Source organism: Taudactylus pleione, unplaced genomic scaffold (genome assembly GCF_031769625.1).
Source record: "Taudactylus pleione unplaced genomic scaffold, aTauple2 ptg000006l, whole genome shotgun sequence".
NCBI classification, from domain to species: Eukaryota; Metazoa; Chordata; class Amphibia; order Anura; family Myobatrachidae; genus Taudactylus; species Taudactylus pleione.
In genome coordinates, this window is record NW_028284409.1 from 5944941 (window position 1) to 5969173 (window position 24233).

The 24233-nt window shown below is 39.8% G+C and overlaps 1 protein-coding gene across 18 annotated transcripts in view; it reads left to right on the forward strand.

Annotated features, from left to right (window-relative positions):
• EYA4 (EYA transcriptional coactivator and phosphatase 4) overlaps positions 1-24233 on the forward strand; it is a 297758-nt gene that overhangs the window by 105892 nt on the left and 167633 nt on the right. For 5 of the 18 annotated variants that reach the window (XM_088452194.1, XM_088452275.1, XM_088452239.1 and 2 more), the window contains exons 1-2: positions 13746-14421; positions 16207-16333. The exons of 4 other annotated variants lie outside the window; for them this stretch is intronic. In XM_088452194.1, the coding sequence (XP_088308320.1) occupies positions 16274-16333 (60 nt within the window). In that variant the 5' untranslated portion in view covers positions 13746-14421; positions 16207-16273. Of the gene's footprint in view, positions 1-13571; positions 14422-16201; positions 16334-24233 lie in introns of those variants that run through there. 9 more of the 18 variants (XM_088452265.1, XM_088452296.1, XM_088452168.1 and 6 more) reach the window with 7 other exon arrangements.

A 24233-nucleotide genomic window follows, 5' to 3' on the forward strand; every position in this document is an offset into this window, starting at 1 on the left:
GTACATTTTTGGGCTTTTATTTTGGCCACAATTTGGTGGTTATGGCCTATTGTAACAATAATGTCATCATCTTTTAATTAGTTCCCCTTTTTTTTTGTTTACTGTGGAATTTGCATCGCTATGTGTTTTTTTAAACGTTCCTTAAAGAGGCCTTTTTTTAAAAAAAAGAGGGTCAGTTTTTGCGTTTAAGGCCAGGATTAAATGTAACCCATTTGTACAATAATGTCACAATACAATGTCAGTGTTTTTTTTTTAATTTATTGTTTACACACAAACAAATTGTCATAATATTGTATTGCCTTTTTTTGTGGCCAAGATATTTGATAATAAAAAAAACAAAACATAACTACTAACATAAGCGTAAATACAAAATTTAAAAACATTTCACAAGAAAGGAGAGGGAAGTTTTGACCAGAAAGGAATATGAGCCAAGCACAGAAGGAAAGTGGGAAAAGTCGCCATTGCTGTCACCGTTTTCTCGCCCGTTTGGCTGGGTGAGGGTGGGCGCCAGACCGGGTCCGGGATGCCATCGGGCTGGCCTGTCCAGAGGCAGATGTTGTGGCCTCTGGACTAGGCACAGGGCTAGGCACATTTGGAGGATTGCCTGATGTTGTGCCAGAGGTAGAGGATCTGGATGTTCCGGCAGGAAGGGAGGTCGGCTCCACCATGTGCTGGCGAACGAGCTGCTCCAGGGCATCGGCGATGCGGATGTTGGCCCTGGTATTTTCCGCCAGGGCCTGACCAATGGTCACGTTGGCCGCAGCATTTTGCTCCAGGGCCTCAGCCACCCGTATCAGACTGGCGTCCATCCTCTGCAGAATCTCCGTATGGCAATCCGATTTAAAATTGAGTTCTGTGAGGAGGCCCACTGCCTGCGAGGGGGCACGCCCTGGACTGGCTTCTGCAGGGTCCTCAGCCGGATGTACTGGTTCCTCCCCTGCAGAGTCAGCAGAAATTCTGCGGCCAAGGCTCCCCTCTGGAGCAGACTCATCCGCCTCTGTCTCTGTTAGGAAATTGGAGAAAAGACTCACATTAGAATCTACATATTGGCACAATAGCATTTCTGAGTTGGTGACATCACAAGACTTACCTTGGCCAACATGAGGAGCCGCAAAGTCTGGCATGTCCGTATCCATGTTGGACACGCCAAACACCTCCACAGCCTGCACACACCCCTGTGCCATCTCTTCTAAGTCTGTCAACTCCAATGACACAGGGGTGGGACCCCCACCTGTCCCCCTTGCATGCCTAGCCCTGTCGGCAAGTTTTTGCTTTAGACGATATTTGAAGTCTGCCCATCTGTGGAATGAATTTGGAACCATTATCCTTTTTTTAACAATGGGGTTTGTTTATAGGATGGGAAAGTGTTTACTTACCGCCGTTTGACATCCCGGGCTAGACGGACATAATCACCCACCCTATTGACAGCAACGGCGACCTCCTCCCACATTCTCCACTTCTGGCTTTGGCTCATATTCCTGGCTGCCTGGGGCAGGATGTCAACGCACTTCTGGATCAAAACCTCCATCTCCTTGCTTGTGAAATGTGGCTGCCTTTTTTTTTTTGCAGCTTTGGCGGGTTGACTGGGGCCAGCAGTCTCTTCCATGTCATCCTCCTCACCTATTTGGGTAAATATGCAGATTTAGCCACTTCACAACTTGCACAATATTATGTTTTAAAATACTCATTGACACAAAATGCATGAAGGCCTTACCGCCGCAATTTTGACCATTGTTTCCCTGGTTTGAAGCCATGTCTCTGCTTCCAGCATGAAATCATCCAGAAATTCTATGTGATTTCGTGACGTATTTATACATGCGTCGTTAGTTTGCGGCCGCATCATTGATTGTGCGTCCCTATGATTCATCCTTAATTTGTGCGGGAAAATAAACACTATTTATGGCTTGGTGTGTGTGGATTCGAGGTGGGGTTGTTGGAGTGTTGTCGGTGAAGTGGTTTGGATTTGGTTGGTTGGTTGCGTTTGGAGGATTTTGGAGAGTTGTTTTTTTGTTTGTTTTTGCTACATTTCTTTGGTTTTTCCGTTCGCATTTTTTTCAATTTTTCAACATCCTTTCCTGATTTGGTAAGTTTTGTGCATTCAAATTTGTGGCCAATTGGTGTATTCTTCTGTTTTGTGGTTAGTTAATTTGTTTAACACTCATTTCATCTTTTTTAGTTTTTTTTTGTTTTCGGACCCAAAGAAGTTTTTTGAGGACATCTTATATATTCGAGTTGGGTAAGTCCATTTTTTGTCTTGCATTTGCGAATGAATTACGGCATTTTTGACTGTTGGTGTAGTGACTTGCATTTGCGAATAATTTACCGCATTTTTGACTGTTGGTGTAGTGACTTGCATTTGCGAATAATTTACCGCATTTTGGGCTGTTGGTGTAGCGCCTTGCATTTGCGAATAATTTACCGCATTTTGGACTGTTGGTGTAGTGCCTTGCATTTGCGAATAATTTACCGCATTTTTGACTGTTGGTGTAGTGACTTGCATTTGCGAATAATTTACCGCATTTTTGACTGTTGGTGTAGTGACTTGCATTTGCGAATAATTTACCGCATTTTTGACTGTTGGTGTAGTGACTTGCATTTGCGAATAATTTACCGCATTTTTGACGGCTTATTCATCATATAATCCAGTTTTGCTTTTCCCTTTCCCATTTTTTGGGTCCATTTGAACCCTATTTGATGTACGGTGTGCAATGTAGTTTTCATCGATGGCCAAATGTGTTTTTCCGCTATTTTCTGTGTTGGCTTGCAACAATTTTTAAACAAAAAAAACACCCTCTAAATTTTTGAAGTCTCATTGTTGCCTTTTTTACAGTTTATACGTATCATGACAATACCCCGGCATGTAAGCAGCTATGGATGGTATCAGAAAGCTAAGTTGTTTTTTCTTACTTTTGGGGTGGGTCAAAAGCCTTACATTGTAAACTTTGAATTTCAGGTAGATCTGGGGCGAATTGTTCTGGCCCTGCTCCCGGAAGACGACCAACCTCAAACTCGTCCCAGGCGTAGGCATCGTAGGCATGCAAGGCCCCAGATATTTGGAACACGTGTCACCCTTTTTGGAATGCCCGATGATGAGGTTTTAAGACGCTACCGTCTACCTCCCAAAATCATCATAGACACTCTCTCATTAATAGAAAGTGATCTTGAGCGGCAAATTGACAGTCCAACAGCAATACCACCACTGACGCAATTTATGGCGGTGTTACATTTCTGTGCCTCAGGATCGTTTCAAACAACGGTGGGAATAGTGGCGGGCATCTCCCAATCCTCCTTTTCCCGGATCCTGAGGGCAGTGATGGAGGCACTTTTCAAGCACCTCCATCATTTTATTAAAATGCCTTTGGATATGGGTGCCCTTAGTGTGGCCAAGGCCAATTTTTACCAAATAGCTGGCTTCCCACACATCATAGGGGTTGTGGATGGTACTCACATACCACTTCAGCCTCCAGCACGGCTGGAGGCAATATTTAGAAACAGGAAACACTATCACTCCCTGAATGTAATGGTGGTATGTGATGCCTCCCTCCAGATCCTGTCCCTGAATGCTAAATTACCAGGAAGTGCACATGACTCCTTCGTCATCCGGCAATCAGGGATATGGCAGAAATTAACCAACCTACAAGCTGGTGATGCGTGGCTTCTGGGTAAGTGGAGACCTTTAGTACATAACAATGTTAAGCTTGATACACAGTGTTCCTGATGTGGTCTATTTTTGTTCACAGGAGACAGTGGATACCCTTGCATGTCCTGGCTGCTCACTCCTTATTTGGCTCCCACACCAGGGCCACAAAGTGCGTATAATTCCGCACTTACAGCCACCAGGCAAGTGGTGGAGCGCTGTATCGGCCTTTTAAAAGGCCGATTCAGATGCCTCCACCGCTCTGGTGGCGAGCTCATGTATGTGCCGGATATGGTGTCTAAAATTGTGGTCCTGTGTGGGATATTTCACAACATTGCCATAAGGAGTGGTGTCCCAATGCAGCCAGAGGATGCCTTACCTGAGGATGGCCCCCCCGAGGTTGGTCGAAGGTCAGTATGTGGGGGGGCCATACGCGATGATGTGGTGGCCAGATTTTTTAGGTAAGTTTGTTCAAAACTCCAGTGTTTATACCTAATGTGTTTGTTTTTTTTGGAAAACATCTAATTTTTTTTTAATTTTCTCACCATCTTCTGTTTGTTCACATAATCTTTGGCACTCCAACGCTCACTACTTCCTGCTACCCTTACCAAACCTGGATCTGGTCCTTTTGGGCATATATTCTGGAACCCATATCGCAACGCCATGTTTGTGGAATCATGTTGGCATGGTCCTTCGTCAACCAGTTCTTGATTTTGTGTTTTTATTTATTTTTTTCTTGGTATGTGTTGTATTTGAATTTATCACTGTGTATTTTTTTTGGGAGTGACCACTTTGTTTTCTCTGTTATGTGGTGAATAAATGTTTGAAGAGTGAAATGGTCTTCCTTTTTTGGGACGTTAACAGCAAGTGTAACCAGGTTAACACAAGTTACATTTGACTAAGGGGTAAACCAGTACTGACGCCAGTTGAGCAAAACTGAAATATGTTTTCAGCTTTCCAATCCACACCAAAAGGAAGCCTGGCCCAACCTTGGGATTTGTAAGATTGGCCTAAGCAGCTTGCGCACCAAGTAGCAACCTGGAAAATGTAGAAATCTGAAATTGACACTACACCCAAAAAGGGAAATTACATTGTTACTGTTATGTGTTTCTGGTGTCTGTTTGACATACAAAGACAAAACACAATCTAACTTTTAAAAAAGGGAAATCCTTGCAGGAACTTATGTCAGGCTAAACTATCTTGCTTTTGGTTTTTAAAAATGAGCCACAACGTATATTTGTCTTTAAAAATTTATTTGGCAAATACAACAAAAAAAAAAAAACTAATGCCGAAGGAGGCCAGACAGCCGGTCGAGGGCCACCAGAAGGCCGATTACATGGTGGCGCATCTGCCCCACAACATCCGCCACCTCTTGCCGACGCCTCTGTTCCTCTGTGGGTGAGAAAAGTGTGTGGGTTAATACAACAATAGGGAATCCACAGAAAAACATTAAAAAAAAAACAAATCACTCCTAAACCCAAAAACATAAATAAAAAGGTTGGGCTGGCAAAAATACAAGGCCTAGGTACAAATTCCCACAGGTATGATATGTGTATGCTTAAATCACCAGGAAGAGGTAAAGGCAAACCTTCACAATCAACAAAAGTCAAGCCACAAAAACACGAAGAAAGGCACGACACATGATTACATACAAACAGTTTGTGGTTTAAAAAAAAATAATAAAAAACATACCGGGAAACAAATCGGGAGCTCCGGCAAAACCTCCATGATCCTCCTCGGAGGATCCGTCATTCCCCAAAGAATGGGGCGGAGTTATGCTGGACTCCGGGGAGGGGGTAATTGGAAGAGGGGTGGGTGGAGGAGAGGGGGAAGTGGGACGGAGGGGAAGGAGGCCCGACATTTCCGGGAGAGGGTCTGGGAAGGATGGGGAGGAGTGGGGAATAGGCGAAAGATTTGGGGTGGAGTGTTGGCTGGGGGTTGGGGAGAGTGGGCGGGAACGCCGACGTTGACGGCGGAGTCTTGGCTGTCCCCCTAAAATATGTCAAATACATTGCGTTTAGTTTATGGACAAATCCGGACAAGCAAACAAAACAAAAAAAAAAAAAAAAAAAAAAACCTAAAAAAATAGCAGTAGAATTAAAAATTCATAAAAAGAGGGAAAACATGCAGACACAGATATGAGTACAAATAATAAATAGAACAGACAGGAAAACATGCAGACGCAGATATGAGTACAAATAATAAATAGAACAGACAGGAAAACATGCAGACGCAGATATGAGTACAAATAATAAATAGAACAGACAGGAAAACATGCAGACGCAGATATGAGTACAAATAATAAATAGAACAGACAGGAAAACATGCAGACGCAGATATGAGTACAAATAATAAATAGAACAGACAGGAAAACATGCAGACGCAGATATGAGTACAAATAATAAATAGAACAGACAGGAAAACATGCAGACGCAGATATGAGTACAAATAATAAATAGAACAGACAGGAAAACATGCAGACGCAGATATGAGTACAAATAATAAATAGAACAGACAGGAAAACATGCAGACGCAGATATGAGTACAAATAATAAATAGAACAGACAGGAAAACATGCAGACGCAGATATGAGTACAAATAATAAATAGAACAGACAGGAAAACATGCAGACGCAGATATGAGTACAAATAATAAATAGAACAGACAGGAAAACATGCAGACGCAGATATGAGTACAAATAATAAATAGAACAGACAGGAAAACATGCAGACGCAGATATGAGTACAAATAATAAATAGAACAGACAGGAAAACATGCAGACGCAGATATGAGTACAAATAATAAATAGAACAGACAGGAAAACATGCACACGCAGATATGAGTACAAATAATAAATAGAACAGACAGGAAAACATGCACACGCAGATATGAGTACAAATAATAAATAGAACAGACAGGAAAACATGCACACGCAGATATGAGTACAAATAATAAATAGAACAGACAGGAAAACATGCACACGCAGTTTGCCCCACAAACACAAACATTAAAACCACAATACATAACACTTACTTGCCAGGATCTGCATGCGAAAGCATGCCAGCAAGCGGGGCGTTCGCCGTTGCAGGTCGGACCACCTGCGCTCCAGCTGCCCGATGTTGCGGCGTGATCCGAAGGACCGCAGGCGGGACCGTACCTCCGCATACGCGGAGCGCTTCTGCCGGTTGGTCATGGGTTCTGGCTGGCTGGTGATCCGGCGATCCATGACCTCCGTAAGCACCAGCAGCTCACGCCTGGTGAATGCGGAGGCTCTCATGATGGCAATGGTGTTTTTCTTAAAAATCATTTTTGATAAAGTGTGTAAAAATTTTCTGATTGGCTAATGTATTTTGGAAATTAACAGGAGCAATTTTATTGGTTAGTGTATGAGTCATGTGTTCGACAGGGCCAGAAATCTCTGGAGAGTTAGGATAGGCTTGATGCAGTGACATGCGTAAGCAAATTTAAATAAAGAAATGAACCCAGGGAAATATGCGGGGATACACAGCAATAGTACAATTGTTTAATTGTGGTTCACATGTTTTTTAAACAATAAAAGCGAATGTTTCATCCGTACGTATTCTGCGGGTAAACACAAACACAGACAAGAGTAAAGTTTCTTGCATTGTGTTGAAAAAAAACAAACAATTAAGCTAATTGATACATTGATTGGCATGATACGATTGATGGAGGTAGGCAGAATAAAGGAGCAGGTAATCGACATCTGACAAGGCCACTTCCTGTTTATACTTGTGCGTGCGTTCCTTTCAAGCCATTTCGGGGATGTACGCTCGTTATTTCGTACGCTCGTTAGTTAGAGGAGGGGTCGTCAGAGTTTAGGGAGGAATTTTAGATGCGAACGAAAATACGAGCGAGCCATTGAATTTAAATATTTTTGTACGTACGCCTAACGTACGTGCGCCCGCTTGCGTGCGGCTCTGAATGAGGGCCACAGACTTTATTCTCTACAATAAAAAGGGAATGATATCAATCAACACAGAAATATAAAAAATAAAATATAAAACCATAAATAAAAACAGGACCTTAAAATCAATAATAAAGTGCCCAGTGCAGGTGAGTGGGTAATAAAAAAACTTATAGAAACCATTTAACTTCAAAATCGAGATTTAACCCTCCAGGCTTCAAGGTATTAAATTCATATATTTTCTGCATTTCCAGCTTAGCTAATTGACTTGCCAAATCCCTTTGTCTCCAGTTGCCTTTTACCCAAGTCTGCCTGCATATCAGGATTGCATTCAGTTAGCACGCACCTCTGATTCAGGCCCAATGTGTATAATTCCTTTAAATATTGGTACAGTATTCTGTTCAGTACTAAATACATCTTAGAAGAAATAGTTGTATCAGTCTCATGTCTACATTTGATCATTTTTTTTACCATTTTATGTCTTTATTTAATCTGCAAGTTAATCAATTTGGTTGTTCTTAATCATATAGTGTAACCTTGTAAGCTGCTATTTCTTCTGGACAAGTTAATCGTTTCTTCTTCTAAAATGTGCCAGGAATAAGTCCAAGTCATATATTCAGTAATCCATTCTGTTTTCCCCTTAGTATCCTTTTCACTGACTTTGTATTTGACTGTTAACATGGAAAGCACAGCATAAAAGGCTACAAACTGCTTCCAGATCTGTTGATAAGCAAGCTCAGAATAAAGCAAATGGCACTTGATGTGTTGAATTTGTGGCTATATTCGTATACATTTTTGGTTACTAGTTTCTCATTTTGAAAGTCTTACCTAGGTTAAAGATGACTGTCATGTTTAATTCTTTAATAATAATAATAATAATAATAATACTTATTATTATTATTATTATTATTACTTATATAGTGCCAGCATATTATACAGGGCTTTACAGATACATAGTAATAAAACAAGACTAGATATTAGCAGATAGATAAAGTACTTGTTACCTAAAGGAGCTTATCCATTAGGCGATGGGGTAATGACAGTACGATTACAACATCGTAATCATACAGTCGTTCCTCATCCCCCGACATATCGTTCAGTGCAGGCACCCTCACTCATCCCTGAACATGCCCAATCTGTCGTTATCTGCAGATTGACCGGCATGTTCAGGCAATGATTGATGTCGAAAACGACCAGCAGGAGCGGGCATCGCTGGTCGTTTTCGACATTGTCATGCCTGATTCATTCCTGATTAATGAGCGATTGAACGATTACAATGTCGTAATCGTTCAATCGCTCTGTTTAATCGGCAAGTGGATACGCGGCTTAAGTTTTGATCCTAACTTCCACCAAACTTAACAATGGAAGTGAGAAAGGCAATGAGTCAATGAGTGCATAAATATTTGTTAATTGCAGGCCTCCAGTTTGCTCTTATTTATATGCATTGTCATATCCACCGTATGAACAGTGAAGCCCCAAGTGTAGCCCAGGCCCCATTGACCATCGCGACCATCGGGGCTTACGACGAGACCCTAGGGTAGGGTCTCACTTGTCGTAAGCCCAGGAGAGCTTCTGGCTCTGTCAGAGCTGGAAGCTCTCCACTGACATCACGGCAGTGGGGCCTCCCCCAAACGGCAGGCGTTCCCATGGGAACGCCTCCGTTTGGGCTGCCATCCCCCCGGCCCACCTTCCAAACGGGGCGAGCTGTCAATCAACATCGACAGCTCGCCCCCTTTGGAAAGAGACCCGCTACGACCGGCGCTGTCAGTCGTAGCGGGTCTCACGCATGCGCACAAAGGAGCCAGCTCCCTAGTGCGCATGCGCAGTAAACAAACATCGAGGCAGCCGTGCGGTCGTAGACCGTACAGCCGCCTCTGAATAAAGCCCATTGTCTTTCTTTGGAATACTTTGGATTAATGTAAAAGAGTGAAGTTAAGTTCTTCACTGGCAGCCAAGGGGCTTATGATAGAAAAATACAAAACACTGGAGTCCTGGCATCTTTCATCTCTCCAGAGGGCACATGATTTTGAACATTATTGCTTGAGACTCTATTGATTCTGTTTTTAATCATGTAAATTAAGTAGTTGTCTTAAAGGGCTAATAGAATCAATAATAAAATAACTTTTTGGATCATAAAACATTTCCCAGTAAATATTAAAACCCATAGAAAGCCTGTGTTTTACTGTCTCAACAGCCTATGGTAATCTTGAATGGTAAACAAATTATGGCACATGCTGAGTCCTGAGAGATGGCACACAACATATGCCATGCTGCTAGGCCTGTGTATTGAGAGATCTTCACACCTTCATGAAAAACACCAGTTTCGATTGTCGTGATTTCTTGGACAACCTAGCTCACACCTATTGGAAACTAAAAATTATATATACAGTATACCAAAAGTCCTAACTGTGCCTTTTCCTCTGCAGGGCACAACATAGTTTATAAACAAACAAGGGGGTGCAGAATCGTGAAGTCAGTCAACAGTTATCCCTTTTCATAGGATTAAAAACATGTACAATTCACAAGCATGAATACACATATAACTATGCTTAGCTTTCATCGACCTAGACCCATCACACTTCCAGAATCTGTTGCACTAAGCCAAGCTATGATTTTACATCCATTGAGGTCTGAAGTCTCTCTATCTCTTTCTTTCTCTCTCCCTCTCTCATCACATTGGTGACTTCATCAGGGGTGGGGTCACTAATAGTGGGCATTGCCTATATGCCCACACATTTATTCACATAGCTAATGATCAATTTAACACATAAAATATGTAAGTTAGCTGTCCAACTATTAAAATAATAGTAATAAAGACCACTATATAAAAAAATAATAATGATAATACATCTCATCACAGCATAATGATATTATTTGCTTACAGAAGCGTAACTAGGGTCCATGGTGCCCAAGGTAAATGAAAAAAAAAGTTGCTCCTTCAAAATAATGTTTATAATTCTGTCTACATTCTTCTAATCTATTGGTACTCAAATATAAATTATAAAAGCAAAATTAGAAAAACATGAGAGAAAGGAAAAACATGACTTTGACAGCGCTGAATACCACGTGCACATACACAATGTGTGGAATGGAAATTTGAAGTGAATGACTGGGGGTCTTGAGGAGCCTAGACCCCCCTGAAGCTTTTTGATAGTCTGAAATTAAGTTTAGATATTTTCTAACAGTCCTGCCAGCAGAGACTCAAATGTTACCTATTTATCTTTTTAAGTGGCTCATCTGCTTTTATCAGTATGTCACCTCTTTAACATTATAGTGACTGTAAAACAATACAGATAGTATTTTAGTTACCACCATACAAAACAGAGACCATATACATTATCGAGAAGATCCTAGTGAACAAAATAAAATACAGAGAGCTTCTGATTGTCACATACAATATAGAGAGCATTTTAGTAACTCAGTTATTTACATAATTTCATAATTTTGTTTCTCCCAGGAAACCATCATTTTAAACATTTGGGGTCCTACCTCACATGTTATTGGTTCCACCATAATTTATCTCCTCCAGATGTCCTTTATAGGCCATCAACCCCTCCAGATGCTTTTTATATGCCATCAGATCACTCCATGTGCCACTTATACACCATCTCTGAAATCACTCCCTGGTCAACAGACCAGCTATCGATATACAGTATTTAAGAATCCGAGCAGCATTTGGAGCAGGTATATGTGTGAACCAGTATGCCTGTCCATAGAGATGGGTTGTCACTCGCAGCATCTGGCGGAGCATGACAAGTAGCCAGATGATTGTTAGGATGAAAGCTTGAAAAAGGGGAGGGCACCGCAGAGGTGGTCGTAGCTTCTAAGAGACTCCAGGAAAAAAATGAAAAGGGGTTGCTTACCTCATACCTCATACACTGTAATTCCTCTAACTCACCACAGCTCCTTGAAACCATACATCACCCACTGTATCACCCCTCACTCCCTGACCCCATACCTCACCCACTGAAATACCCCTCACCTACCGGGTTGTAGTCAGGATCCTGATTGTCAGAATGCTGACGGTTACAGTGGCATCCCAATGGTCACTATCATGACAGATTCCGACTGAAAATTTAACGGATAGGGTTATGTTTAGGGTTATGGTTAACCACTAGGGGGGTTAGGGTTAGGCTGTAGGAGGAGAGTTTTAGAGTTAAGCTGCGGGACAGGACGTTTAGGGCTAGGCTGTGGAAAGGATAGATTAGGGTAGGGGTTAAGATTTGAGTTAACATACTTTCCAAAATCCGTCGTGACTTTGACCGTCGGGATGCAGCTGTCAGTATTCTGACCCTTATATTGTGACCATTGGGATCCCGTATCCAATCCCACCTACCACCCCTCATTGACACCATGAATTACCCACTATGACTTCTCTTACCATCACTTCTTGAAACTATACCTCACTCACTGAAATACCCCTCACCCACCACCACGCCATGGCACCATAACTCACTCCAAAAATCCTTTTCCAATATCTGACAAAATATAAAGGGAGTTCCCAAAATTTTTTTTTAATTATATTTAATTCATAAATGAAATTGTCCTACCTGTATATTACACCCATTGCTATTTATTCCTCCTGAAGTATGTAATATGTTGCCGCATTCCAAAACAGGATATAGTAGGTGGTTCTAGTGGGGGGGGGGGGTCAAAAAAAGCAAAAATTAACATATTGCAAAAAAATAAATAAAATGATTTATAAAATACACATATATCACCTTCATACAGAAAATGGCAAAAAAAAACAGCTTTTACCCAGCATTTTGCATGCCAGGTTTTTTGCCATTTTCTGTCTGATACCCCTTTCACATAGGAAAATGAAAATCTCGGGTAATTCACTTTTACCAGGTAATTTGCTAAACAACCTGGGTTTTTTTTCCCTGTGTGAAAGGGTCAACCTAGGACTTAATTCCCAGGTCTACGACCCTGAAAAAAACCAGGGTCGGAGACCTGGGAATTTAGTCCCAGGATGACCTTTTCACACAGGGAAAAAACCCAGGTTGTTTAGCAAATTACCTGGTAAAATGTAATTTTAATTTTCAGTGTGAAAGGGGTATTACATGTATATGTACAATATGTATATTACACACACACGTGCGCGTGCAAATAAAATATATTTCATTGCAGTAGTATTATAGTATAAATGCTATTTCTCTAACTATATAGACCTATATACCTCAAATTATTTATCAGATAAGGTAAATGGGATCTGTAATTGGAAAAGATAATTGACATTTAATAATAACTGTCTGTTGTCTTATCTGACTTTGGACTCATTTAACTTATAAAATATTCAGAGGTTTATATATTTTGATAAATAGTCTTTATACTAAAATACTATCACAAATGTAATATATTTTCTGCTTAGATTTTGTTTCCAGGTATTTTTCTTGTCCTTCCATATGACTATTTGTTCTTTATAGTGCCACCCCTTCCTCAACCATAGATTGTATGTGCCTTCATTTCAATCCATTGACCCCAAGTCCTTCCTCTTCCTGTTTTCTTTTCTCTGCTCCTGTCAGGCATGTGCACTATACATCCGGGACCAGGCATCAGCTGCTGTAGTGCTTGCTTAGGTTGCAGCAGACTGAAAAGGTCATCACGACAAGATGTTCTAGGTCATTGGTGGGTGGCGATCCTCTGTAGCAGGAGAATAGTGTGGGATTCTCACCAGCTGTCTTGTTGTGGGACAGGTCCACCCCCGAACACAAGCACCCACACTTTCTCCCCTTCTGCTCCAGCACCCCAGACACATGCCCCACTTGCTCCACCCTTGTTACACCACTGTTTCCTTGCCATTTCTTGAGGATCAACAATGTTTCTGTGAAAGAAACACATTATTATCCATATGTATCAATACATTAAAGGACATTAAAAACATTTAAACATTTTACTGACTCATGCATATGTATTAAAAAAAATGGTTTATTTTAATAAGAAAGCATTCTTTTTCTTATGTATCACAGTTGTTAGTATCATCCAAAGATAGCAATTAATTCTTTTTTGATTTTATTGGGTATTAAATTCAAGAAGCTTATTTTATTCAAGAATAGGGGACAGAGATGGAAACCACTTGTGCTGTGAGTTTTGGAGGTTTGTGGGAAGAGGCCTTATCTATTAATACAGGATTAAGGAGCATATTTATCAATTATCAGGCTTTAGACCCGATAATTATAATATCTTATCGCCGCTGTTCACGGCAATAAAAAGTTATATAACGCCCAAATGTGGTAAACTACACATGCAGGGACAAAGTCTCCGAAAGCATCCCATTGCTGCAATGTGTAAAAAGTGCAGTGATCGTGAATGTCATCAATTCACTTCCCTTTTGGGACCCCACAGAGATACTGCGTATGCGGCGGTCAGTGTCAGGGAGCCTCTACCGGTAATTTCAGTAATCTGTAGCTCATAGGCTACAGCAGCTAACACCATCTCCGATGCATTCCAGAGCTTGGTAAACCTGACAGCCTAGTAGTCCTCTATGGAAATATTCAGAAATGGAGGGACCGTGTTACATTTCTGGGATCCTTAATATTTTCGGGAGTTTTCAGGGGATGTCCCATATATATTATTTGATAAATAGGTCCCTAAATGCTATAAAATATTTTTAGAGTAATTATAGTTTGGAATGGGTCCTCAGTTGATTCAGATGACATTCTAACCTATATAAACAATAATGATTTTCATTTTAAATGTACTTCTAATTTTCAGGAAAAAGATGAAGACTTTTTAGGACCTGATCCTGCGCACAACTTACGTCAAGAAGGAGACTTGTACATATACATACTGTGGATAGCTGTTTACACTATGAAAGTTGCAATTCAGTGTTATGGAAGAAAATTATTCAGTTTCACAGGTTAACTTTAGCAGAATCAGGAGAAATTGTTCAAAGAAGGAAATGTTTAATAAACAGGTAGAATGTATAGTTCGAAGTTAGCAAATACCCTGAAAAAATCATTAAAGAAGTTAGATTAACAGGATCTTTTGGTCTGGAAAGAGAGACCTAAAAAATGACTTAGGAAATGATATTTGTGTTCCTTTTGAAACTACCATATGAAGAGCATGAGATTTAAGAAATCTTGAATAAACATTGTGGGTATTAAAATTAGATGGTATTTTAAGGGATGTTATACCAGAGAAGCCTTAAATATTTAAGAGATAATATTTTAGTCCCTAGTCAGTTACCTGTTAATAAGGCAAAAAAAATGGTTGGGTGTTAAAAAATATATTGGTTAAACTAAACTCTAGTTAGAAATATGGATGGAGAAAATACTAGAAACATCAAACAAACATTGTGTAATCATAGTATATTGAAACTTTTTGCAGAATGTCAAAATTCATCACTGTATGGGTTTGCATTTAAAGCAATAGAACAATAGAGGTGAAAAATGTAATAAATTAGCCAATAGAGAAACCTACTGGGTATAAACATTAAATACCTTTTCACCCTATGGGCTAAATTAATGATGTGATATTGTTCCCTAAATGTAAAGAAGCTTACAAAGCACAGGAGTAGCTCTGCAAAACACCTGACTGTTTGTACATTGCATAAGTAAATAGAGATGAGCGGTTCGGGTTAGGCTCAGCGCTTCTCACCAAGTTTAGATATCAGAACGGTGTAAAACGTCATCTTTTAGCAACATCATTGTCATCTCTATAAGTCAGGGATGGGGAACCTTTAGACCCGGGGTCCATATAAGGCCCCCGGAATCATTTGGTCTGGACCTTGGAGCTTTTTTCTGCTAGCCTCATCTGGCTAGCAGGGTGCTTTTTATTGCTATTATTTTAGGCAGATGACTAATTTGCAAGTCTTTAATTGATATTTATGCATTAAATTGATCACTAGTGATGCAAATGAATATGTGGGTATATAAGCAATACCTGCCGGTAGTGACTCCACCCCTTATTGAAGTCACCAAGCAGTGACAAAACACATTGGGTCAGAGAGAGGCTTAAACACAGTGGAGTTTGCATAGCGTGACGATACCGAAAGTGTAATGGCTCAGACCGCACTAGGGATGGAACAGCAGAGACATCAGTCATAGTGATATGTTTATTCATACGTGTTTTTAATCTTATGAAAAGGAAAAACTATTGTAGACATACTTCACAATCATGTCTTGATGTTGACCTTGTCAGCACTGATAGTCAGAATGTCAACACTCAATTTTAGGTTTATGGTTAGGCTGCAATTAGGGTTAGGGATAGGGTGAAACCATGTCCACATTATGCTGTTGACATTATGAATGTCAACAAAATATTCAGTAGAAACATATACAAACCAATAAAGTTGAAAGTGCAAAGTGTTTTTTTCACCACTTCCCTATTTTCTTGTATTTTTGCTTATAAATAAGGTTTTTTTGATCAGATGCTAACACTGAAATGGCAGAGGCTTGTAGAACAAAGCACATCATTTTAAATAGATATTCATTTACAAAATCCCTAGTTTTACCTGGAAATCCAAGTGCAAATGCTGCACCTGTCATTATTATTATTTTTGTGCAACTTTATGGCACATAATACTTTTGTCAGTCCCGCCATGTTAATGGGAGCCTGGATAGCAATCATATTTTTTTAAGGATTTTCTTGCGTAAGCAAAGGCAGTTAAGTCAGTTAATGATCTTTGTGCTTATGAAACTAGATCCTCAACACATGCAGTCTTAGTGGTTCTTGACCACTGACCAAGAAGTATAGAGCAGAAATAATCCATGACAGATGGGGACTGTAGAGACACAGTTTTAACTACGTGTGGAGTAGTGGCAACATATGTAAGTATGTGAATATATAGATTTTTATTTTTATATGGCAATAAGTATAGTTTTTCTTGGAGCAGGGCAATAAGTTCAGCTTTATTACACTCAGGAACCTATTTATTATATTCCAAAGGTAAATAGTTTTTATACAGACGGTGTAATGGCTGGTATTACTGCCTCACAGCACTGAGGTCATGGGTTCGATACCCACTACGGCCCTACCTGTGTGGAGTTTGTATATTCTCCCTGTGCTTGCGTGGGTTTCCTCCGGGTGCTCCGGTTTCCTCCCACACTCCAAAAATATACTGGTAGGTTAATTGGCTCCCAAAAAAATTACCCCTAGTGTGTATGTGTGTGAGCATGTGGTAGGGAATATAGACTGTAAGCTCCACTGGGGCAGGGACGGATGTGAATGGCCAAATATTCTCTGTAAAGCGCTGCAGAATATGTGTGCGCTATATAAATAACTGGTAATAAATAAATAAATCATTGATTTTTGCAGCAGGTAAATTTGTCAATGTAAAATGACTAGGGCAGCTGAGAGTTGTTCAGTTCCCTGACATGTTGACTGTCTTCCCTAGGGCACTGCACCTACCACATCCCTTACCAGACCAGCAACCAGCCTCTGCATGACTTGGGATTCCCGGGTCACACATGTGCACTGCACTGGAAGTAGCTGGGTTATTTGTGTTGTTGTCATTTTATTTTTTTAAATCTTAAAAAGAAAAATAGAAAAGAATATAATTTCAATATACCATATGCTTTATTTTAATAATAAAACATTTTTTTTCTTGTGTATCACAGTTATTAGTACCATCCTAAGATTGCAATAAGTTTGGAGGACAACTATAGCTACTTTACCACCACTGTTCATGGTAAATATGCAATAACTAGCTTCCCCATGCTTTGCATGAAATATGGAAAACAATCATTTTCTACATATGTAGAAATCTCTCCAATTTATAAATAGGGATCTCTTTAGAATAGAGTAGATGCTATAATTACTAACCACTTTACAACTGCAGTGTTTTCCATACCTCTATGACCAGACCACAATTCACATTTTGCAATTAATTAGTTCAAATAGGCCTCATTTTTTTATATCCTAGTATAGCAGGATAGATAGGGCTTTCTTTTGCAAGCACATCAATATAAATATGCTTTTATTTTATGGCTATTGTTTGACAAAAAAATAAGCTGATTCAGGCGTCCCATGCAAAGCAACAATTCATGAAGCACTGATAAAATATCTCTCCTGTTAGTGATCGCTAATAGCTTTCAGATCCAATCATATCCAGTCTGACAACTAGATACCATTGCCCCAATCACTTCCTTGTGACACATAAATATTCCTACCTTAATCATCTTGTCTAGCACCTGTATAACCCTGCCCTATTCATCTTCCTCTTACACCTGATTACCATAGCCCCAGTCATCTCCATTTACACCTAAGTTCACTAGAATGATCCCTGCCCCAGTCATATTCCTCTGACACTCCTGGTCTGTACATCTTCCTCTTACACCTAAATACTCACGCTGTATTCATCTTTCTCTCACATCTGAATGCCCCCACCCTTTCCTCTTACACCTGAATTATCCCTGCACCAGTCATCTCCCTCCGAATCCTGAAAACCCCTGCCCTTTTTATCTTCCTCTTACACCCTTTTTATCTTCCTCTTACACCTGAATTATCCCTGCACCAGTCATCTCCTCCGAATCCTGAATACCCCTGCCCTTTTTATCTTCCTCTTACACCTGAATTATCCCTGCACCAGTCATCTCCGAATCCTGAAAACCCCTGCCCTTTTTATCTTCCTCTTACACCCTTTTTATCTTCCTCTTACACCTGAATTATCCCTGCACCAGTCATCTCCTCCGAATCCTGAATACCCCTGCCCTTTTTATCTTCCTCTTACACCTGAATTATCCCTGCACCAGTCATCTTCTCCGAATCCTGAATACCCCTGCCCTTTTTATCTTCCTCTTACACCTGAATTATCCCTGCACCAGTCCTCCCTCCGAATCCTGAAAACCCCTGCCCTTTTTATCTTCCTCTTACACCTGAATTATCCCTGCTCCAGTCATCTCCTCCGACTCCTGAATACCCCTGCCCTTTTTATCTTCCTCTTACACCTGAATTATCCCTGCACCAGTCATCTTCTCCGAATCCTGAATACCCCTGCCCTTTTTATCTTCCTCTTACACCTGAATTATCCCTGCACCAGTCATCTCCCTCCGAATCCTGAATACCCCTGCCCTTTTTATCTTCCTCTTACACCTGAATACCCCTGCCCTTTTTATCTTCCTCTTACACCTGAATTATCCCTGCACTAGTCATCTCCTCCGAATCCTGAATACCCCTGCCCTTTTTATCTTCCTCTTACACCTGAATTATCCCTGCACCAGTCATCTCCCTCCGAATCCTGAAAACCCCTGCCCTTTTTATCTTCCTCTTACACCCTTTTTATCTTCCTCTTACACCTGAATTATCCCTGCACCAGTCATCTTCTCCGAATCCTGAATACCCCTGCCCTTTTTATCTTCCTCTTACACCTGAATTATCCCTGCACCAGTCATCTCCCTCTGAATCCTGAATACCCCTGCCATTTTTATCTTCCTCCTACACCTGAATTATCCCTGCACCAGTCATCTCCCTCCGAATCCTGAATAACCCTGCCCTTTTTATCTTCCCCTTACACCAGAATACCCCTGTCCTAATTGACTTCCTCTTATACCTGAATACTCCTAGTCATTCCTTCTGACACCTGAAAATCTCTACACTTTTTATCTTATTCTGAAGTATGAATACTTCTGTCCCAGTCTTCACCTCCTGACACCTGAACACCCCTCCGTAATAATTCTTCTCTGACACCTGAATACCCCTCACAGTATTTTCCCTCTGCTATCTAAATAGCTAAATAGCTCTGTCCCAGTCATCTCCCTCTAATACCTGAATATCCCTGCCCCATCAATTTCCCTATGACACTTAAATACACCTGTCTCAGTCATCAACCTCTGAACCCTCTCCTGACTCTCAATTCTATTCTCTCTGCCCTCTGCTCCCCATCTACCTCCTGTTATGCTGGTCTGCCTCCACTCTACCAAGCACAGGTATTGTATAAAAGATCAATAGGCAAAATGTTGACAGGGTTAAAAGGTCGGCAGGTTGAAATGGTCAACACGCCAGTGGTCGACCCAAAAACAATCTACATGTTTTATTATTTTAAGCCTAACCCTCCCACTGGTGCCTAACACTAAATCTCACCCTGATGCCTAACCCTAACCCTCCCCCAAGTGCCTAACTATCACCCTAACCCCTAACCTTACAAATGTTAAAGAAAAAAAATATAATGTAAACTATTTTTTTAAGTAGACCCTTGGTGTGTTGACCATTTGAACTGGACAACTTTTTAACCTTGTCGACGTTTTGCACTGTCAACCTTTTGTCAGTCGACCTTTTCTCCCTTTTGACCTATTGCATTTTGACAATTTGGTGTCGACCTATTAATTGTTGACCATTTTACTGTTGACCTTTCATCCGGATACCACTAAGTACTTTGCTCCCTTGCTGCTCATAGAGGAAGTATTAACACACTTCCCTCAGACCATGTTTGATTGATGCTCTAGAATGCTAGCTCGAACACACAGCATAATGGGGCATCAGTATGCAGCCAGATTAGCCTCATGTATGCAAGAAGGCACAATGCTAATCTGGAGTGACATGGTAGGATGGAAGAAGTGATTCTTGGTCACAGGAACTCTGCTGTCAAAAAGTGTGCATTTTGCTTGCCTGCTATTAGTGGTAGAGTTTGTTTTTAAAGAATTTTTGATACATTTGATAAGATCATTATTGATCATCAAGGGTGTTGTTAGACCATGTATTCTGCATCATTTCAATACTATAATGCAGTAATGTAAATGTTATATACTATAGTACATATTTTCTTTAAAGTAGGTATGGCAGAATTTTGTGAGCAAAAGATATTATAAGCAATACATTATTTTTAGTTTAGTTATACTGTACTGATACAACCTGAAGTGTTATATTTTATTTACAGATTATGCAATTGTAAGAAGAACATTAATTAGAGTATACATTTTGTCTTAAACATATACATAATGTGAGTGCCCTAGTAGAAGAGTGCGGGTGGCTCTAGGTGTTTTACATTGCTTCTCATGAAACAATGTATCAATTCATAACACAATAGGAACCATTGTTTCTTAGTCATGGGTTATCAGATGAGCTCTCGCAGTGGCTACTGTGTATTGTGTCATTGCATTTCACTCTGTTCCCACCCCAGTGACATCCTCCTCCCAATTGAAAGCAGGTAAACAATAGCAATGGTTCTTTTGAAGTAGTTTTCAGTATCTTTTCATTGTGGGAAGAAATGTTCACTTCTTTCACAAAATCATTTCATTTTCAGTTAGTCAACATATGGTAGAATTCACTTTATTTACAAATTGATCATTTCTTTCTATTTTGGAGGTGCTGCTTTGTTATAATTATATTACCATATTACTAATATATTATAGTACATATTTTCCCTAAACATTTATGCTCAAAAAGTATATCAAACTATGACACACTGCCCCTTCCATTTAACAAAACCCTGTGGTTACTACTTCATCTCTGTATTTTTCCATTGCATTTTAAAATCTTTGGAATTCCTCTGAAATTACAGTAGTTACTTTATTATAGAATTGTAATAATAATTCTTTATAATAATATATATCGCATGCAGAATCAAAAGCATAGGGAGACTGGTACAAATAGCTAAAATGTGCAATAATCCTCTGCAGCATACCAGACATTAGCTCAGTCCAGAGCACGTTAAGCTAATTAAGCACATCTAATTTGTTGCAATGGTTTACCACACACTTGTGTTATTTATACCATGTTATCAGATTAAATTTCCATATGCGTTTGTTCAAAAATATGCAGTTTTCTGTTGTTTATTATATATTGCAATATATAAAGTGACTGTACTGTATGCACAAGATCATAATTATATTTCAGAATACAAATGTACTGTAAGTATAATTATTCACATAGTCATGTGTTATACTAATATTTATCGAACAGTATTTTTTTTTTCTTGAAAGTCACTTTTGGGTCAATATTGTCCCTGTAGACTTACATTGCAGCGGTATCATTTGTACAGTGAAGGACAATAGGAATCAAATTTGAGGATAATGTTAGCATGTTATGTGCAGTATCCCTTTACATACATTGCATCTATTTTTAAAACAACTATTAATCTCGACTAGCTGTCATTAAAGATTTTAAAATCCCCAAGAATAGGATGCCCGGGCATAAATATTTATTAATGACTCCCACAGTCCTGGGAGCTAGGTCTAAGAATAAAGCTGTGATACACTGTCCTTGTGAAATGAAGGCAGTCACTTCTTAATTTGAGCTGCCATTGCTTACTTAGAGTTAATCAATCATGTTTTATGAGTTTTAACCCAAGTCAGACGCCTATCTGTCATTTCAACATTGTAGTGGTGACAAAAACTGGTGCCGAAAATGTGCCACAGGTGTAACTTTCACTCAGACTATTTCTGGGCTGGTCAAGCTGTCTGTAGTCATCTATGGAAAGAGCGCCATCTTGAGTCTTAGATCAGCAGTTCATGTTCCGTGCATAAACTGACCTGGCAAGGAAGATTTTGGCTACAGTCTCTGTGTGAAACCTCTGAAGGTGTCGATTGCACAGCGATTGGCTAAAAAAACTCCCATTCACTGGAGCTGGAATAATTGTCTCTTTTACTTCAATTTGTTCCTTTTGAGTTTTTAACAGAAACAAAATTGCTTGTGAAGACCCATTGTATGATGCCATTAAGTTGGCTTTCAAGGAAAGTAAACCTAGTTGGTAAAAAGATGGTTTTCACAGCATTTAATTATGCCCATTTATTTTAGTTCCTTTTCCATTCCTTATAAATTAATACACTGCAGCGTAGTTTCTACTTTTTAATTATAATATTTTCTATTTTAGTAGTATGAAAAATATATAGCAATATTTAAAAAATAACGGTGCAAAAGTAATTATAAAGGTGGTCCTGTAAGGTTGATATGCTAGCACCAGCTTATAGGAAAAGCACAGAAGACCATTCAATGACCATTTTGTCTTGTGACAATTTATGACTTTTTTTATATCAGAATTTCTCTGTGATGACATGAATGACCAAGAGCTGCACCTACACAATACAGTTAGCTAAATACACTTTGAAATTCTCCAAGTGGCAATTTGGAAAATGTAGCATTTGGGACACTAGTTTGCATCATTTTAACAGGAGAAAGATTGTATGCCCCCAACGCTAAAGGACAAATTTGTGTGTTACCTTTTAAATTGGAATATTCCATCTGCTCTACCAGTCACCACTGACAACTGGGTAAAAAATCTGTCATGTTGTAAAGCATGTCTGCTGCCAAAGTAGATTCTGGCCATTTAAACATTCTCATGGCTGGTGTCTAAGTACATTTTAGTAGGATAAATGTCACACAGATCTGGTTATAGCTCAGAGATCTAACATGCTACACTAGATACATTGCTGGTTTCAGGGTGATATTAGACCACTGTCAGAAGAGTTTTTTAACCGTAGCTGAGATCTTGTCATCTAAAGTAAACCAATTACCATAGCAGTAATGGTAGCACCTGAAAATGGCACTTGTGTTATCCAGCTGCTGAAAATGGATATTGTCTGCCAAACTGATTTAGAACTATCCTGAGATCCTTCTGCAAGTTTATTTAACTTAGGGGTAAATGTGCTCTGCCTTGGAGAGAGATAAAGTACCAACCAATGAACTCATAACTGTAATTTTTCAAACACAACCTGTAAAGGGACACTTAGGAGCTGAATGGTTGGTACTTAATCTCCATCCACATTATCTATATCCAACATTTAGTACATCTACCCCTATGTATTTATTTCCTTTAAAGACTGATCATAAAATTCAGTTATTTTCATAGGACCACCAGCCTGGTGGTTATCCTCAAACACCTGTTTAAATAGCTCATCCTGGAGGAGATGTACCATGCCTTGGAGAGTGATAAACTACCAACCAATCAGCGCCTAACTTTCACTTTACAGGCTGTGTTTGAAAAATGATAGGAGCCGATTGGTTGGTACATTATCCCTCTCCACTCTAACACTCTTTATTGCTTAGTACAACCCCCCCTTTCTTTAGTTGTCTGTAACTACAATAGACCAGAGTTTCCCAAACTCAGTCCTCAAGGCACCCTAACGGCCAAGGTCCTTAAGGATAACCATGCTTGTGCACAGGTGACTTAATTAGTACCTCAGTCTTTTAATTTAACCATCTGTGCTCAACCATGGATATCCTTAAAACCTGGGCCGCTAGGTTGCCTTGAGGGCCGAGTTTGGGAGCATCTGCAATAGACAATAGAGGACTTGTATTCTGCTCATCACACTAATTCATGACAAACCGTACATTTTGGTTTTATTATTTAACATGATCATCTGAGCTGCTGATGAATGCATAGTTACTAATAGTGTCTTACAGTATAAGGCTGATAAGTAGACAGGAGCACGTAGGGTGATATCACATGACTTGCTAGGGATATGATGGGTTAATCTCTCTGCCTGGGTGGCTTCTGAATCAGCACTGGGCCTCCTGTGCTCTTTGACATCTCTTGAATCTCCTGTGTCCTCTCTCTGTCACAGCAAAGGCTAAAGATATAATAGCTTTCTGGCTTCCAGCAGCAGGCATCCATATTTCTTATGGTTGGTGAATACTGTAAGACAAATAGAATGTAATGTTATGATAAATGAGAATAAATGATACTTACAGAAAATGTTATGTTTTTTTTAATAACAGTAAAAGAAAAGAAAAAAAATGTATTCTTTAGTTTTGTAATTTATAACGTAATTGTAATTTGTGCTACAATGTAACCAC